The 19225-nt window shown below is 44.8% G+C and overlaps 1 protein-coding gene across 1 annotated transcript in view; it reads left to right on the top strand.

Moving 5' to 3' along the window:
* The first annotated feature begins 493 nt into the window (after positions 1–493).
* Positions 494–19225, top strand: part of LOC120933744 (C-type lectin domain family 10 member A-like) — a 44291-nt gene continuing 25559 nt past the window's right edge. Inside the window, exon 1 of the mRNA XM_040347118.1 lies at positions 494–572. Coding sequence (XP_040203052.1) covers positions 539–572 — 34 coding nt within the window. The 5' untranslated portion in view covers positions 494–538. The remainder of the gene's footprint in view (positions 573–19225) is intronic.

Raw genomic sequence — 19225 nt, forward strand, 5'->3', positions numbered from 1 at the left:
TTAAGCGCAGCCCGCGGATTTTTAGAGAGAATATGGGCCCCCTGATACGACGGCGTATCCCTTTTGTGGATCTGGCCCAAAATGATAAAAAATGTGTGTGTGTACAGTGTAGCACGACCGCGCAATTGTCGTTCAAATCGCGACAGCGCTGAAAGCTGAAAATTGGCCTGGGCAGGAAGGTGTGTAAGTGCCCCCCCCCCCCGACATTGAAGGGGTTAAAGAGACAGCGCAACACTATCTTTTTCTTGAAATGTTATCTTTGATGAGGAGTAATGCACAACCATTATAAACCAATCGGATTCCAGAACACCGCTGAGATAACGTATCATGTTCACGAGTGGAAGACGTTTTTCTGCAGTAAAATGATACAGAATGTTGCAGAAAGTCACACACTTCCTCTTTGTTTATTTTTGGCGTTGATAAAATGATAAAAAAAAAAAAAAAACGCCTTCTTTTTAGAAGATTATAAAAAGAAAAAAACATCTGTTAAAGACGCAGATTGTGCAAAGCACGGAATCGAGTTTGACCGCATTGCGCAATGAGAGGAGCCGAGAAACTGGAGATGGGATCAGGTAGGTGGTAGATGTGATGATCATTGATTAATATTGAGGGGGGGGGCAGAGATCCTGCAAAAATAACATGCAATATCCTTACATTTTCCCATAAAATTAATTTTAATTTCTTTTATTTTTTTATTTTTTTATAATAAATTTTTAATTTAAAGTCTTTTTTAATTAGAGTAAATAAAAAGAAAATCCTATTAATGCTTTCAGGCCCAGATTCACAGTCGAGATACGCCGTCGTATCTCTCAGAGTATCTATGCGACTGATTCACAGGGCAGATTCACGTAGCGCAGCGGATCTATAGATCCGCTCGTTCTACGTGAATTAAGATCCGCTCCCGCAAGTTTAGGAGGCAAGTGGCTAATTCACAAACCACTTACCTCCAAACTTGCGAGGGTGGATCCTAAATCCCCCGGCGGAATTCAAATTCAGCGGCTAGGGGAGTGCACTATTTAAATCAGGCGCGTTCCCGCGCCGATTTAAATGCGCATGCGCCGTCCGGGGAATTTCCCGGCGTGCATTGCTCCCACTGACGTCACTAGGACGTCAGTGGTTTCGACGTGAGCGGGACTTGCGACGCGCGTGTTCGTGAATCGGCGTACGCAAACGACGTTGGAAAATTCAAATTCGACGCGGGAACGCCAGCTATACTTAACATTGGCTGCGCCTGCTAAAAACAGGGGTAAGTATACGACGGGAAAACCGCTATGGAAACGACGTAAGAACACTGCGACGGGTCCGCGTACGTTCGTGAATTTGCGTATCTTGCTGATTTACATATTATTTATCGTAAATCAGCGGGAACGCCCCCGGCGCCATTTTTAAATTGAAAAAAAGATCCGACAGTGTAACACTGTCGGATCTAGCCCTATCTATGCGTATGTGATTCTATGAATCAGGCGCATAGATAGGACCAGTGTAAGTCAGAGATACGATGGGGGATCTGTAGATAATACACCGTTGTATCTCTTTGTGAATCTGGCCCATAGAATCAGTCACATAGATATCCCTAAGATCCGACAGGTGTAATTGTTTTACACTGTCGGATCTTAAGATGCAATACCGCGGCCGCCGCTGGGGGAAGTTTGCGTCGTAAACCAGCGTCGGGTATGCAAATTAGGAGTTACGGCGATCCACGACGGATTTTCGCGTTCGCTACGTCGCCGCTAGTCTAGTTTCCCGTCGCAAAAGTTAGTCGTCGTTTTGGGTGCCTTAACTTTTCACAGCACACTTATGTGCTGTATAAAGTATGGCCGTCGTTCCCGCGCCGAAATTTAAAAATTCACGTCGTTTGCGTAAGCCGTCCGGGAATACGGAATTACGCTACGCGCGTCGCGACGTTCGAAAAAATGACATCACTTCGCGCAAAGCACGGCGGGTAATTCAAAAGGGAGCATGCGCAATGGGTCCGGCGCGGGAGCGCGCCTAATTTAAATTGCACACGCCCCTTTGAATTACGCGGGCCTACGCCGGCGTAGTTTTCATTGCAAGTGCTCTGTGAATCAGGCACTTGCGATGAAAACTTGCGGCGGTGTAACGTATCTACGATACGTTACGCCGCCGCAGTTCTACCTGAATCTGGCCCTCAGTTATTGGAATTAGTCGGTTAGGTTAAAAGAAAAGTCCATTGGGCCAGATCCACAAACGAATGGATACGCCGCGTAATTTTTAAAATGCCCCGTCGTATCCACAAAACAAGATACGACTGAATGAGGGATCGATCCGACAGGCGTAGGTCTAAGTACGCCGTCGGATCGTAGGTGCATATTTACGCTGGCCGCTAGGTGGCGTTTCCATTGAATTCCGCGTTGAGTATGCAAATTAGGTAGATACGGCGATCCACGAACGTACGATCCGGCCGGCGCATTTTTTTACGTTGTTTCCGTAAAGCTTTTTTCGGCGTATAGTTACCGCGAGCTCTATGAGGCGTATCCTATGTTAAGTATGGCCGTCGTTCCCGCGTCGAATTTTGAAAATGTTACGTCGTTTGCGTAAGTCGTTCGCGAATAGGGCTTTGCGTAGAATGACGTCAACGTCGTAAGCATTGGCTTGTTGCGGGTTAATTTCGAGCATGCGCACTGGGATACCCCCCACGGACGGCGCATGCGCAGTTAAAAAAAAACGTCATTTACGTCGGGTCAAGACGTATTAACATAAAACACGCCCCCCATCACATCCATTTGAATTGCGCGCCCTTACGCAGCCTAAGTTACACTACGCCGCCGTAACTTACGGCGGAAATTCTTTCAGGATACAAAAAAAAAAACTGTAAGTTACGGCGGCGTAGCGTATCAAAGATAGGCTACGCCGGACGGAAGAATGCGCCGCGCTACGTGGATCTGCCCCCATTGGGTTTAAACCCTTGCCTACCGGGCACTCTCACCCCCCATCCCGCCCAGGCCAATTTTCAGCTTTCAGCGCTCTCACACTTTGAATGACAGTTGCGCGGTCGTACAACGCTGTACCCAAATTCAATGTTTATTATTTTCTTCACACAAATAGAGCTTTCTTTTGGTGGTATTAAATAACTGCTGTTTTTTTTTATTTTTTACAAAAAAAAAGACCAAAAAGTTAGAATTTTTTTTCTTTCTTTTTTTTCTTTCTGTCGGTAGATTTTGTAAATATGTAATTTTTCTCCTTCACTGATGGGCGCTAATGAGGCAGCACTGATAGGCTGAACTGGTGGGCATTGGTGGGTGGCACTGATGGGCATTGACGGGTGGCACTGATGGGCATTGATGAACAGCATTGAGCACTGATGAGGCACTAATATGCCGCACTTATGGGCACTGATAGGTGGCACTGATGGGCACTAATAGGTGGCACTGATGGGCACTGATAGGTAGCACTGATTGGCACTGACAGGTGGCACTTATGGGCATTGATGGGAGGCACTGATGGGCATTGATGGACAGCATTGATGGGCAGCACTGATAGGCTGCACTTATAGCCAGCACTGACTGGCATCACTAATGGGTGGCACTTGTGGGCACTGATTTCTGGTACTGGTGGGCACTGATTGCTGGCACTGGTGGGCACTATTAGGTGGCACTGATGGGCACTGATAGGTGGCACTGAATGGCACTGGTGGGCACTGATAGGCGGCATGGATAGGTGGCACTGATGGGCATTGATGGGTGGCACTGATGGGCATTGATGGACAGCAGTGATGGACAGTGATGGGCAGCACTGATAGGCAGCACCTATAGCCAGCACTGACTGGTACTTATGGGCACTGATAGGTGGCACTGATGGGCACTAATAGGTGGCACTGATGGGCACTGATAGGTGGCACTGATTGGCACTGACAGGTGGCATTGATGGACAGCATTGATGGGCAGCACTGATAGGCTGCACTTATAGCCAGCACTGACTGGCATCACTAATGGATGGCACTTGTGGGCACTGATTTCTGGTACTGGTGGGCACTGATTGCTGGCACTGGTGGGCACTGGTGGGCACTGATAGGCGGCATGGATAGGTGGCACTGATGGGCATTGATGGGTGGCACTAATGGGCATTGATGGACAGCAGTGATGGACAGTGATGGGCAGCACTGATAGGCAGCACCTATAGCCAGCACTGACTGGTATCACTAATGGGTGAAACTTGTGGGCACTGATTGCTGGCACTGGTGGGCACTGATAGGTGGCACTGATTGGCACTAGTGGGCACTGATATCCGGCACGGTAGGCGGCACTGATGGGAATTGATGGGTGGCACTGATGGGCATTAATGGACAGCAGTGATGGACAGTGATGGGCAGCACTGATAGGCAGCACCTATAGCCAGCACTGACTAGTATCACTAATGGGTGAAATTTGTGGGCACTGGCTGCTGGCACTGGTGGGCACTGATTGCTGGCACTGGTGGGCACTGATTGGCACTAGTGGGCACTGATAGCTGGCACGGATAGGCGGCACTGATGGGCATTGATGGGTGGCACTGATGGGCATTGATGGGCAGCACTGATAGGCGGAACTTATAGTCAGCACTGACTGGCATCACTAATGGGTGGCACTTGTGGGCACTGATTGCTGGCACTGATTGGTGACACTGGTGGCCCTATAATGTAATCAGGGCATTAGTGATCAGTGCCCGGATTACATGTTTTGTTGTCCCCTGCGAGGAGATGCCACTGAACGGCTCTCCTCCCCACACTCTGTCAGTGTGAGGCGAGGAGCGCCGATTACCGCCATCTCTGTGTTTTCATGTGATTGGACACAGAGATCGGGGTCACGCCGTGCCCTAGCAACATGGAGCGGCCGCAAAAGCCACGCTGCAGTTCTGGGATGACGTCATATGATTACGAACCACTTGAAATCAAATATTGTACCAGGTACGTGATTTGGTGGCATCCATTCATGTGCCATGATGTGCAGTTGTGATTGGCCAGCTATCACATGGGACAGATGGGCAGTGATCAGGGCTGGTGCAAGGATTTTTGACACCCTAGGCGAAACCTAATTTTGCCCCCCCCCCTCGGCTCTACTACTGACTCCACCCCCTTTTCCATGCCCATATATACCCCACCTTCTTAATGACTGCTACTATTTTGCATGCTTCACTTTGCTAGACCAGCAAATTGTGGAAATGGTACAGTTTTGCCCCCAAACCAGCGCCCATAATGTGCAGCCTCACCACCAGCACCCATAATGTGCAGCCTCACCAGCACCCATATTGTGCATCCTCACCAGCGCCCATAATGTGCAGCCTCACCACCAGCGCCCATAATGTGCAGCCTCACCACCAGCGCCCATAATGTGCAGCCTCACCACCAGCGCCCATAATGTGCAGCCGTGCACCAGCAGCGCCCATAATGTGCAGCCGTGCACCAGCAGCGCCCATAATGTGCAGCCGTGCACCAGCACCCATAATGTGCAGCCTTACCACCAGCGCCCATAATGTGCAGCCTCAACACCAGCGCCCATAATGTGCAGCCGTGCACCACCAGCGCCCATAATGTGCAGCCGTGCACCACCAGCGCCCATAATGTGCAGCCTCACCACCAGCGCCCATAATGTGCAGCCTCACCACCAGCGCCCATAATGTGCAGCCTCACCACCAGCGCCCATAATGTGCAGCCTCACCACCAGCGCCCATAATGTGCAGCCTCACCACCAGCGCCCATAATGTGCAGCCTCACCACCAGCGCCCATAATGTGCAGCCTCACCACCAGCGCCCATAATGTGCAGCCTCACCACCAGCGCCCATAATGTGCAGCCTTATCACCAGCGCCCATAATGTGCAGCCGTGCACCACCAGCGCCCATAATGGGCAGCCTCACCACCAGCGCCCATAATGTGCAGCCTCACCACCAGCGCCCATAATGTGCAGCCTCACCAGCAGCGCCCATAATGTGCAGCCTCACCAGCAGCGCCCATAATGTGCAGCCTCACCACCAGCGCCCATAATGTGCAGCCTTATCACCAGCGCCCATAATGTGCAGCCTCATCAACGCCCATAATGTGCAGCCTCACCACCAGCGCCCATAATGTGCAGCCTCACCACCAGCGCCCATAATGTGCAGCCTCACCACCAGCGCTCATAATGTGCAGCCTCACCAGCGCCCATATTGTGCAGCCTCACCATCAGCACCCATATTGTGCAGCCTCATCAACGCCCATAATGTGCAGCCTCACCACCAGCGCCCATAATGTGCAGCCTCACCACCAGCACCCATAATCTGCAGCCTCACCAGCGCCCATAATGTGCAGCCTCACCACCAGCGCCCATATTGTGCAGCCTCACCATCAGCGCCCATATTGTGCAGCCTCATCAACGCCCATAATGTGCAGCCTCACCACCAGCACCCAAAATGTGCAGCCTCACCATCGCCCATAATGTGTAGCCTCATCAGCGCCCATATTGTGCAGCCTCACCAGCGCCCATATTGTGCAGCATCATCAGCGCCCATAATGTGCATCCTCACCACCGCCCATAATGTGCAGCCTCATCAGCGCCCATATTGTGCAGCCTCACCAGTGCCCATAATGTGCAGCCTCACCAGCACCCATAATATGCAGCCTCACCAGTGCCCATAATGTGCAGCCTCACCAGCACCCATAATGTGCAGCCTCACCAGCACCCATAATGTGCAGCCTCACCAGCACCCATAATGTGCAGCCTCACCAGCACCCATAATGTGCAGCCTCACCAGCACCCATATTGTGCATCCTCACCAGCGCCCATATTGTGCATCCTCAGCAGTGCCAATAGTGTGCAGGCTCACCAGTGCCCATATTGTGCAGCATCACCAGCACCCATATTGTGCAGCCTCACCATTGCCCATAATGTGCAGCCTCACCAGCGCCCATATTGTGCATCCCCACCAGCGCCCATATTGTGCATCCTCACCTGTGCCAATAGTGTGCATGCTCACCAGCGCCCATATTGTGCATCCCCACTAGCGCCCATATTGTGCATCCTCACCAGTGCCCATAATGTGCAGCCTCACCAGCGCCCATATTGTGCATCCCCGCCAGCGCCCATATTGTGCATCCTCACCAGTGGCAATAGTGTGCAGCCTCACCAGCGCCCATATTGTGCAGCATCACCAGCGCCCATATTGTGCAGCATCATCAGCGCCCATAATGTGCATCCTCACCAGCGCCCATAATGTGCATCCTCACCAGCGCCCATAATGTGCATCCTCACCAGCGCCCATAATGTGCATCCTCACCAGCGCCCATATTGTGCAGCCTCACCAGCGCCCATATTGTGCAGCCTCATCACCAGCACCAATAATGTGCAGCCTCACCACCAGCACCAATAATGTGCAGCCTCACCATTGCCCATATTGTGCAGCCTCACCATTGCCCATATTGTGCAGCCTCACCAGCGCCCATATTATGCAGCCTCACCGGCGCCCATAAATACTTGCCAACTGTCCCGAATTTCCTGGGACATTCCCGGAATTTAGACCCTTTTCCCGATTTTATTGTTTCCCGTTAAATGCCCTCGATTATTCGCAGCTGCCGCCGCTAGAGGTTCGTGGCTGGCGGCCAGCCAATGCCTCCTCTGGCTGCCATTTTTAAGAAGACCAGAAGTAGAAGAACACTGGCCGGGTGGCTACAATAGAAATTGAGCTGCTGCGGCGCCGCCCAATCCCCCGCCCCGCTGCAGGTCTGTTATGGAAAGGGATGGGGGTGGGCAGCGCCGCAGCTAAATTTCTTTTGTAACCGTGCGGCCGGCTCTGTCTCGATTTTGTTCCCCTTCGGCCTCTGTACTGTAATGGCGGCAGAGACACCTGATCTAAGGAGGGGCTCTGCTGGAGACATCTGATGTAGGGGGGCTCCACTGGGGACACCTGATGTAAGGAGGGGATCCAATGGGGAGGACAACTGACATAAGGAGGGGCTTCGCTGGAGACATCTGATGTAGGGGGGCTCCGCTGGGGACACCTGATGTAGGGGCGCTCTGCTGGAGACATCTAAAGTAGGGGGGTTCCGCTGGGGACACATGATGTAAGGAGGGGCACTGGTGGGGACACCTGATTTAGGGAGGGGCTCCGCTGGGGACACCTGATGTAGGGAGGGGCTCCGCTGGGGACACCTGATGGCATCTGGTGGGAGGCGATGTGACAAGTGACACACTCAGAGCTCCCACTGATTCTGCATTATGGTGAGTTGCACTATTTAATTTTATATTACAATTAGAGTTGAGCGGACACCTGGATGTTCGGGTTCGAGTCCGAACCCAAACTTTAAAAAAAAAGTTTGGGGTCGTGGTTAGATGAGGAATTTTGTCGTGGTTAGATGAGGAATTCTGTCGTGGTTAGATGAGGAATTCTGTCGTGGTTAGATGAGGAATTTTGTCGTGGTCAGATGAGGAATTTTGTCATGGTTAGATGAGGAATTTTGTCATGGTTAGATGAGGAATTCTGTCGTGGTTAGATGAGGAATTTTGTCATGGTTAGATGAGGAATTTTGTCGTGGTTAGATGAGGAATTCTGTCGTGGTTAGATGAGGAATTCTGTCGTGGTTAGATGAGGAATTTTGTCGTGGTCAGATGAGGAATTTTGTCGTGGTCAGATGAGGAATTTTGTCGTGGTTAGATGAGGAATTTTGTCATGGTTAGATGAGGAATTTTGTCGTGGTTAGATGAGGAATTTTGTCATGGTTAGATGAGGAATTTTGTCGTGGTTAGATGAGGAATTCTGTCGTGGTTAGATGAGGAATTTTGTCGTGGTTAGATGAGAAATGTTGTTGTGGTTAGATGAGGAATTTTGTCGTGGTTAGATGAGAAATTTTGTCGTGGTTAGATGAGAAATTTTGTCGTGGTTAGATGAGGAATTTTGTCATGGTCAGATGAGGAATTTTGTTGTGATTAGATGAGGAATTTTGTTGTGGTTAATTGAGGAATTTTTTCATAGTTAGATGAGGAATTTGGTCGTGGTTAGATGAGGAATTTTGTCGTGGTTAGATGAGGAATTTTGACGTGGTTAGATGAGGAATTTTGTCATGGTTAGATGAGGAATTTTGTCATGGTTATATGAGGAATTTTTTCATAGTTAGATGAGGAATTTTGTTGTGGTTAGATGAGGAATTTTGTTGTGGTTAGATGAAGAATTTTGTTGTGGTTAGATGAGGAATTCTGTCGTGGTTAGATGAGGAATTCTGTCGTGGTTAGATGAGGAATTTTGTCGTGGTCAGATGAGGAATTTTGTCGTGGTCAGATGAGGAATTTTGTCGTGGTTAATTGAGGAATTTTGTCATGGTTAGATGAGGAATTTTGTCGTGGTTAGATGAGGAATTTTGTTGTGATTAGATGAGGAATTTTGTCGTGGTTAATTGAGGAATTTTGTCATGGTTAGATGAGGAATTTTGTCGTGGTTAGATGAGGAATTTTGTCGTGGATAGATGAGGAATTTTGTCGTGGTTAGATGAGGAATTTTGTCGTGGTTAGATGAGGAATTCTGTCGTGGTTAGATGAGGAATTCTGTCGTGGTTAGATGAGGAATTTTGTCGTGGTTAGATGAGGAATTTTGTCGTGGTTAGATGAGGAATTCTGTCGTGGTTAGATGAGGAATTTTGTCGTGGTTAGATGAGAAATTTTGTCGTGGTCAGATGAGGAATTTTGTCGTGGTTAGATGAGGAATTTTGTCGTGGTCAGATGAGGAATTTTGTTGTGATTAGATGAGGAATTTTGTCGTGGTTAATTGAGGAATTTTGTCATGGTTAGATGAGGAATTTTGTCGTGGTCAGATGAGGAATTTTGTCGTGGTTAGATGAGGAATTTTGTCGTGGTCAGATGAGGAATTTTGTTGTGATTAGATGAGGAATTTTGTCGTGGTTAATTGAGGAATTTTGTCATGGTTAGATGAGGAATTTTGTCGTGGTTAGATGAGGAATTTTGTCGTGGTTAGATGAGGAATTTTGTCGTGGTTAGATGTGAAATTTTGTCCTGGTCAGATGAGGAATTTTGTCGTGGTCAGATGAGGAATTTTGTCGTGGTTAATTGAGGAATTTTGTCATGGTTAGATGAGGAATTTTGTCGTGGTTAGATGAGGAATTTTGTTGTGATTAGATGAGGAATTTTGTCGTGGTTAATTGAGGAATTTTGTCATGGTTAGATGAGGAATTTTGTCGTGGTTAGATGAGGAATTTTGTCGTGGATAGATGAGGAATTTTGTCGTGGTTAGATGAGGAATTTTGTCGTGGTTAGATGAGGAATTCTGTCGTGGTTAGATGAGGAATTCTGTCGTGGTTAGATGAGGAATTTTGTCGTGGTTAGATGAGGAATTTTGTCGTGGTTAGATGAGGAATTCTGTCGTGGTTAGATGAGGAATTTTGTCGTGGTTAGATGAGAAATTTTGTCGTGGTCAGATGAGGAATTTTGTCGTGGTTAGATGAGGAATTTTGTCGTGGTCAGATGAGGAATTTTGTTGTGATTAGATGAGGAATTTTGTCGTGGTTAATTGAGGAATTTTGTCATGGTTAGATGAGGAATTTTGTCGTGGTCAGATGAGGAATTTTGTCGTGGTTAGATGAGGAATTTTGTCGTGGTCAGATGAGGAATTTTGTTGTGATTAGATGAGGAATTTTGTCGTGGTTAATTGAGGAATTTTGTCATGGTTAGATGAGGAATTTTGTCGTGGTTAGATGAGGAATTTTGTCGTGGTTAGATGAGGAATTTTGTCGTGGTTAGATGTGAAATTTTGTCCTGGTCAGATGAGGAATTTTGTCGTGGTCAGATGAGGAATTTTGTTGTGGTTAGATGAGGAATTTTGTCGTGGTCAGATGAGGAATTTTGTTGTGATTAGATGAGGAATTTTGTTGTGGTTAATTGAGGAATTTTGTCATGGTTAGATGAGGAATTTTGTCGTGGTTAGATGAGGAATTCTGTCGTGGTTAGATGAGGAATTTTGTCGTGGTTAGATGAGAAATTTTGTCGTGGTGAGATGAGGAATTTTGTTGTGGTTAGATGAGAAATTTTGTCGTGGTTAGATGAGGAATTTTGTCGTGGTCAGATGAGGAATTTTGTTGTGATTAGATGAGGAATTTTGTCGTGGTTAATTGAGGAATTTTGTCATGGTTAGATGAGGAATTTTGTCGTGGTTAGATGAGGAATTTTGTCGTGGATAGATGAGGAATTTTGTCGTGGTTAGATGAGGAATTTTGTCGTGGTTAGATAAGGAATTTTGTCGTGGTTAGATGAGAAATTTTGTCGTGGTCAGATGAGGAATTTTGTCGTGGTTAGATGAGGAATTTTGTCGTGGTCAGATGAGGAATTTTGTTGTGATTAGATGAGGAATTTTGTCGTGGTTAATTGAGGAATTTTGTCATGGTTAGATGAGGAATTTTGTCGTGGTTAGATGAGGAATTTTGTCGTGGTTAGATGAGGAATTTTGTCGTGGTTAGATGTGAAATTTTGTCCTGGTCAGATGAGGAATTTTGTCGTGGTCAGATGAGGAATTTTGTCGTGGTTAGATGAGGAATTTTGTCGTGGTCAGATGAGGAATTTTGTTGTGGTTAATTGAGGAATTTTGTCATGGTTAGATGAGGAATTTTGTCGTGGTTAGATGAGGAATTTTGTCGTGGTTAGATGAGGAATTTTGTTGTGATTAGATGAGGAATTTTGTTGTGGTTAATTGAGGAATTTTGTCATGGTTAGATGAGGAATTTTGTTGTGGTTAGATGAGGAATTCTGTCGTGGTTAGATGAGGAATTTTGTTGTGGTTAGATGAGAAATTTTGTCGTGGTTAGATGAGGAATTTTGTTGTGGTTAGATGAGAAATTTTGTCGTGGTTAGATGAGGAATTTTGTCGTGGTCAGATGAGGAATTTTGTCGTGGTTAGATGAGGAATTTTGTCGTGGTCAGATGAGGAATTTTGTTGTGATTAGATGAGGAATTTTGTTGTGGTTAATTGAGGAATTTTGTCATGGTTAGATGAGGAATTTTGTCGTGGTTAGATGAGGAATTCTGTCGTGGTTAGATGAGGAATTTTGTCGTGGTTAGATGAGAAATTTTGTCGTGGTTAGATGAGGAATTTTGTTGTGGTTAGATGAGAAATTTTGTCGTGGTTAGATGAGGAATTTTGTCGTGGTCAGATGAGGAATTTTGTTGTGATTAGATGAGGAATTTTGTCGTGGTTAATTGAGGAATTTTGTCATGGTTAGATGAGGAATTTTGTCGTGGTTAGATGAGGAATTTTGTTGTGGTTAGATGAGGAATTTTGTCGTGGTTAGATGAGGAATTTTGTTGTGGTTAGATGAGGAATTTTGTCATGGTTAGATGAGGAATTTTGTCGTGGTTAGATGAGAAATTTTGTCGAGGTTAGACGAGGGATTTTGTCGTGGTTAGATGAGAAATTTTGTCGTGGTTAGATGAGGAATTTTGTCGTGGTTAGATGAGGAATTTTGTCGTGGTTAGATGAGGAATTTTGTCGTGGTTAGATGAGGAATTTTGTCGTGGTTAGATGAGAAATGTTGTCGTGGTTAGATGAGGAATTTTGTCGTGGTTAGATGAGAAATTTTGTCGTGGTTAGATGAGGAATTTTGTCGTGGTTAGATGAGGAATTCTGTCGTGGTTAGATGAGAAATGTTGTCGTGGTTAGATGAGGAATTTTGTCGTGGTTAATTGAGGAATTTTGTCATGGTTAGATGAGGAATTTTGTCGTGGTTAGATGAGGAATTCTGTCGTGGTTAGATGAGGAATTTTGTCGTGGTTAGATGAGAAATTTTGTCGTGGTCAGATGAGGAATTTTGTCGTGGTCAGATGAGGAATTTTGTCGTGGTTAGATGAGGAATTTTGTTGTGGTCAGATGAGGAATTTTGTTGTGATTAGATGAGGAATTTTGTCGTGGTTAATTGAGGAATTTTGTCATGGTTAGATGAGGAATTTTGTCGTGGTTAGATAGTTACATAGTTACATAGTTACATAGTTAGTCAGGTTGAAAAAAGACACAAGTCCATCCAGTTCAACCACAAAAAACAAAAAAACAAAATAAAAAACACAGTAAAATCCTATACACCCAACTCCATACCCACAGTTAATCCAGAGGAAGGCAAAAAACCCCAGCGGAGCATGATCCAATTTGCAACAGCAGGGGAAAAAATTCCTTCCTGATCCCCCGAGAGGCAATCGGATTTACCCTGGATCAACTATACCTACAAATCTTAGTACTCAGTTATATTCTGTACATTTAGGAAAGAATCCAGGCCTTTCTTAAAGCAATCTACTGAGCTGGCCAGAACCACCTCTGGAGGGAGTCTGTTCCACATTTTCACAGCTCTTACTGTGAAAAAACCTTTCCGTATTTGGAGGTGAAATCTCTTTTCCTCTAGACGTAAAGAGTGCCCCCTTGTCCTCAGTGATGACCGTAAAGTGAATAACTCAACACCAAGTTCACTGTATGGACCTCTTATATATTTGTACATGTTGATCATACCCCCCTTATTCTCCTCTTCTCAAGAGTGAATAAATGTAGTTCCTCTAATCTTTCCTCATAGCTGAGCTCCTCCATGCCTTTTATCAGTTTGGTTGCTCTTCTCTGCACTTTCTCCAGTTCTCCTATATCCTTTTTGAGAACTGGTGCCCAAAACTGAACTGCATATTCCAGATGAGGTCTTACTAATGATTTGTACATGGGCAAAATTATATCTCTGTCTCTGGAGTCCATACCTCTCTTAATACAAGAAAGGACTTTGCTCGCTTTGGAAACCGCAGCTTGGCATTGCATGCCATTATTGAGCTTATGATCAACTAAAACCCCCAGATCCTTCTCCACTACAGATCCCCCCAGTTGTACTCCCCCTAGTATGTATGATGCATGCATATTCTTAGCCCCCAAGTGCATAACTTTACATTTATCTACATTAAACCTCATCTGCCACTTAGTCGCCCAATCAGACAAAGCATTGAGGTCGGCTTGTAAATTGGAGACATCCTGTAAGGACGTTATTCCACTGCATAGCTTGGTGTCATCTGCAAAGACAGAAATGTTACTTTTGATCTCAGACCCAACATCATTTATAAATATATTGAAAAGTAAGGGTCCCAGCACTGAACCTTGGGGTACACCACTGATAACCTTGGACCATTCAGAGTAAGAATCATTAACCACGACTCTCTGAATTCTGTCTTTCAGCCAGTTTTCTATCCATTTACAAACTGATATATCCAATCCTGTAGACCTTACCTTACACATGAGCCGTGTGTGCGGAACTGTATCGAACGCTTTTGCAAAATCCAAATATATCACGTCCACAGCCACGCCTCTGTCCAGGGTTTTACTTACCTCTTCATAAAAGGAAATCAGGTTTGTCTGACAACTTCTGTCTTTCATGAATCCATGTTGTCTGCTGCTTAAATAGTTTTTTTCCAGCAAGAACTCATCCAGGTGGTCTTTTATTAAACGTTCCAGTATCTTCCCAACTATAGAAGTTAAACTAACAGGTCTATAGTTACTTGGTAAAGACTTTGTTCCCTTTTTAAATATGGGCACCACATTGGCCCTGCGCCAATCCAGTGGTACTATTCCTGTCATTAATGAGTCCCTAAATATTAGATACAGCGGCTTTGAAATGACAGAGCTCAACTCACCTAGGATCCGTGGATGGATGTCATCAGGTCCAGGTGCTTTATCCACCTTTATTCTGTCTAAATATTTCTGGACCATATCACTTTTGAGCCATTGTGGATTTGGGGCTGTGTCACTCCCACCCCCATTTTGGACATGAGCTCCCCCATGCTCCATTGTATACACAGAGCTGAAGAAAAAATTTAATAAATTTGCCTTCTCTTTGTCCCCAGTCACCCACTCTAGATTATTTTGTAAGGGGCCTACATGCTCAGACTTCACCTTTTTACTATTAATATATTTAAAGAATTTTTTGGGGTTTGTCCTACTATCTTTTGCAATCTGTCGTTCGTTTTGAATTTTTGCATCCTTGATTTCCTTTTTGCATATCCTGTTATATTCTTTGTAACATTTAAACAACACTAGTGTTCCTTCATTTTTATATTTTTTAAAAGCTACTTTCTTATTGTTTATAGCTTTTTTAACTTTGACCGTGAGCCACATAGGTTTTATTTTTAGCCTTTTAAACTTATTGCCCATGGGAACATACTTTGCAGTGAGGTTCCACACAGTCTTTTTGAAGAATTCCCATTTCTGTTCTGTGTTCATCTGTGCCAATAGTCCCTCCCAGTCCAAGTCCTGGAGAGCAGCCCTCATCCTTGGAAAATTTGCTCTCTTAAAATGTAGTGTTTTAATATTTCCTGTATGTATTTCTTGCTTATAGTTAACATTAAATGAAATCATGTTATGATCACTGCTACCCAGGTGTTCCTTTATCGGAACATTAGTAATAAGCTCTGCATGGTTTGAGATTATCAGGTCCAACAGGGCATCATTCCTAGTTGGGGCCTCAATAAACTGCACCATAAAATTGTCCTGCAATAGGTTTTTAAATTTTTGTCCTTTAACTGTCCCAGAAGTGCCATTAATCCAGTCAATTTCTGGGTAGTTAAAATCCCCCATTATTATCACCGTCCCAGACCTTGCAGCCCTTTCCATCTGTGCAAGGAGCTGAGTCTCCACCTCCTCATTAACATTGGGTGGTTTATAACAAACTCCAATGATTAATTTTGAACTACGCACATCTGTATGCAGTTCCACCCATAATGCTTCAGCCTCATCACACTCTCCATCCACCAGGTTCTCTTTCACGCTTGCTTTGAGGTCACTTCTCACATAGAGACAGACCCCTCCACCTTTCCTTTTTACCCTGTCTTTCCGAAAGAGAGCATAGCCAGGAATATTAATAGCCCAGTCATATGAGGATTGAAGCCAAGTTTCAGCAATACCGATTACATCATAGCTCTCCTCATGCACCAGAGCTTCCAGCTCACCTGTTTTGCTTGGCAGACTTCTGGCATTGGTGAACAAACACTTAAATGTATTGTTACATTTTTCTCTGGTGTTTTTCATATAATTTATAGTAGTACAAATGGCACTATTATTTCCAATGGCTGTTTGCAACATGGGAACTTTCTTGTCACCTGCCATAACCCTCCCCCCATCTATCCCCATTCCACTCTCCATTAATGTCTGATCACTAACTGACCTGTCTGCTCGATGTAATTCTAATTCACCCTCCCCCCTCAATCCTAGTTTAAATACTCCTCCAGCATTCCCATAAACCTCTCCCCCAGCACAGCAGACCCCCTTCCAGTCAAGTGCAAACCGTCTTTAGCATATAGGCTGCACCCCAATGAAAAGTCAGCCCAGTGCTCTAGAAACCCAAATCCCTCCTTCCTACACCAGGTCTTTAGCCATGCATTCAGCTCTCTAATCTCCCCCTGCCTTTCCTGTGTTGCGCATGGCACAGGCAATATTTCAGAGAATATCACCTTGGAGGTCCTTCCCTTCATCTTGCAGCCTAGTTCTTTAAATTGATTCTTAAGGAGCCTCCACCTTCCATGTATACTGTCATTGGTTCCAACGTGGACCAAGACAGCTGGGTCATGCCCAGCCCCTCCCAGTAATTTATCCACCCGGTCCACCACATGCCGAACCCTGGCACCAGGGAGACAGCAAACCATTCGGTTGAAGCGATCCTGGCGACAAATTATTCTATCAGTCCTTCTGATTATAGAATCCCCTATTACCACCAACTGTCTAGGCCTACCTGCACTCCCCTCCCCACCTCTACTAGATGGGTTGCTCTCCCGGCTGTTAGGGGTAGCAGTAACATCTAGGGCTGCCACCTCTGTGTTTGCCACCTCCACATCATCACCCAACTTGGCAAATTTGTTTTGATGCACAAATACAGGACTGGCCTTCCCTTTCTTCACGCCCCTTCCACTCCCTCTAACTGCATTAACCCATCTCCCTATCTGATAATCCTGACTTTCCCCTCCACCCTCCACATCAACCTTACTGACCACTTGCTCAGCGAGCAGAGGACCCCTTTCAAGGTTGTCATTTCTACCCAGTGTTGCAACTTGCTCCTCCAGATCTCTAATACGAGCTTCCAGAAGGGCTACCTGCTCACATCTGTCACAGCGGTATCCATCTTGAAGCTGTTGCACCAATTTTGCATACATGTGACACACTGTGCACTGAGCAAAACCTTCAACCCTGCTAGCACTCATTTCCCAGTTACAATATAATTACTTGTATGAAGATTAAGATAATACTTACAGTTTTAGAAGACTCCTGTCTTAACTCTTGTTTTAAACTCCTGGTTTTTAACTCTTCCACTTGTAATCAAAAATTCCACTTCTGATCAGAAATTCCACACCAGATCTTAGCAAGGAGCCAGCTCTTATGGAGTTTTTACAGACACTTATATAGTCACCTGTTAACAATTAGACACTCCCCTGTTAACAATTAAACACTCCCCTTAATTAGCAGAAAGGAAAAAAAAAGCTGTTTAAAAAGTGTCAGAGAAAAAAAGACAAACAATTGAACACTTGCAGCAGAAACAGTTAAAAGCAGCTAAAAGCAAATCCTGGTTATTAACTCTTCCTCTTGTAATCAAAAATTCCACTTCTGATCAGAAATTTCACACCAGATCTTAGCAAGGAGCCATGAGAAATTTTGTCATGGTTAGATGAGGAATTTTGTCGTGGTTAGATGAGGAATTCTGTCGTGGTTAGATGAGGAATTTTGTCATGGTTAGATGAGAAATTTTGTGGTGGTTAGATGAGGAATTTTGTCGTGGTTAGATGAGGAATTTTGTCGTGGTTAGATGAGGAATTTTGTCATGGTTAGATGAGGAATTTTTTCATAGTTAGATGAGGAATTTTGTTGTGGTTAGATGAGGAATTTTGTTGTGGTTAGATGAGGAATTTTGTCGTGGTTAGATGAAGAATTTTGTCGTGGTTAGATGAGGAATTTTGTTGTGGTTAGATGAGGAATTTTGTCGTGGATAGATGAGGAATTTTGTCGTGGTTAGATGAGGAATTTTGTCGTGGTTAGATGAGGAATTTTGTCGTGGTTAGATGAGGAATTTTGTCGTGGTTAGATGAGGAATTTTGTCGTGGTTAGATGAGGAATTTTGTCGTGGTTAGATGAGGAATTTTGTCGTGGTTAGATGAGGAATTTTGTCGTGGTTAGATGAGAAATTTTGTCGTGGTTAGATGAGGAATTTTGTCGTGGTTAGATGAGAAATTTTGTCGTGGTTAGATGAGGAATTTTGTCGTGGTTAGATGAGAAATGTTGTTGTGGTTAGATGAGGAATTTTGTCGTGGTTAGATGAGAAATTTTGTCGTGGTTAGATGAGGAATTTTGTTGTGGTTAGATGAGGAATTTTGTTGTGGTTAGATGAAGAATTTTGTTGTGGTTAGATGAGGAATTCTGTCGTGGTTAGATGAGGAATTCTGTCGTGGTTAGATGAGGAATTTTGTCATGGTTAGATGAGGAATTTTGTCGTGGTTAGATGAGGAATTTTGTCGTGGTCAGATGAGGAATTTTGTCATGGTTAGATATGGAATTTTGTCATGGTTAGATGAGGAATTCTGTCGTGGTTAGATGAGGAATTCTGTCGTGGTTAGATGAGGAATTTTGTCGTGGTCAGATGAGGAATTTTGTCGTGGTCAGATGAGGAATTTTGTCGTGGTTAGATGAGGAATTTTTTCATGGTTAGATGAGGAATTTTGTCGTGGTTAGATGAGGAATTCTGTCATGGTTAGATGAGGAATTTTGTCATGGTTAGATGAGGAATTTTGTCGTGGTTAGATGAGGAATTTTGTCGTGGTTAGATGAGGAATTCTGTCGTGGTTAGATGAGGAATTCTGTCGTGGTTAGATGAGGAATTTTGTCGTGGTCAGATGAGGAATTTTGTCGTGGTCAGATGAGGAATTTTGTCGTGGTTAGATGAGGAATTTTGTCATGGTTAGATGAGGAATTTTGTCATGGTTAGATGAGGAATTCTGTCGTGGTTAGATGAGGAATTTTGTCATGGTTAGATGAGGAATTTTGTCGTGGTTAGATGAGGAATTCTGTCGTGGTTAGATGAGGAATTTTGTCGTGGTTAGATGAGAAATGTTGTTGTGGTTAGATGAGGAATTTTGTCGTGGTTAGATGAGAAATTTTGTCGTGGTTAGATGAGAAATTTTGTCGTGGTTAGATGAGGAATTTTGTCGTGGTCAGATGAGGAATTTTGTTGTGATTAGATGAGGAATTTTGTCGTGGTTAATTGAGGAATT

The sequence above is a fragment of the Rana temporaria genome, chromosome 3, assembly GCF_905171775.1.
Source record: "Rana temporaria chromosome 3, aRanTem1.1, whole genome shotgun sequence".
NCBI lineage: Eukaryota > Metazoa > Chordata > Amphibia > Anura > Ranidae > Rana > Rana temporaria.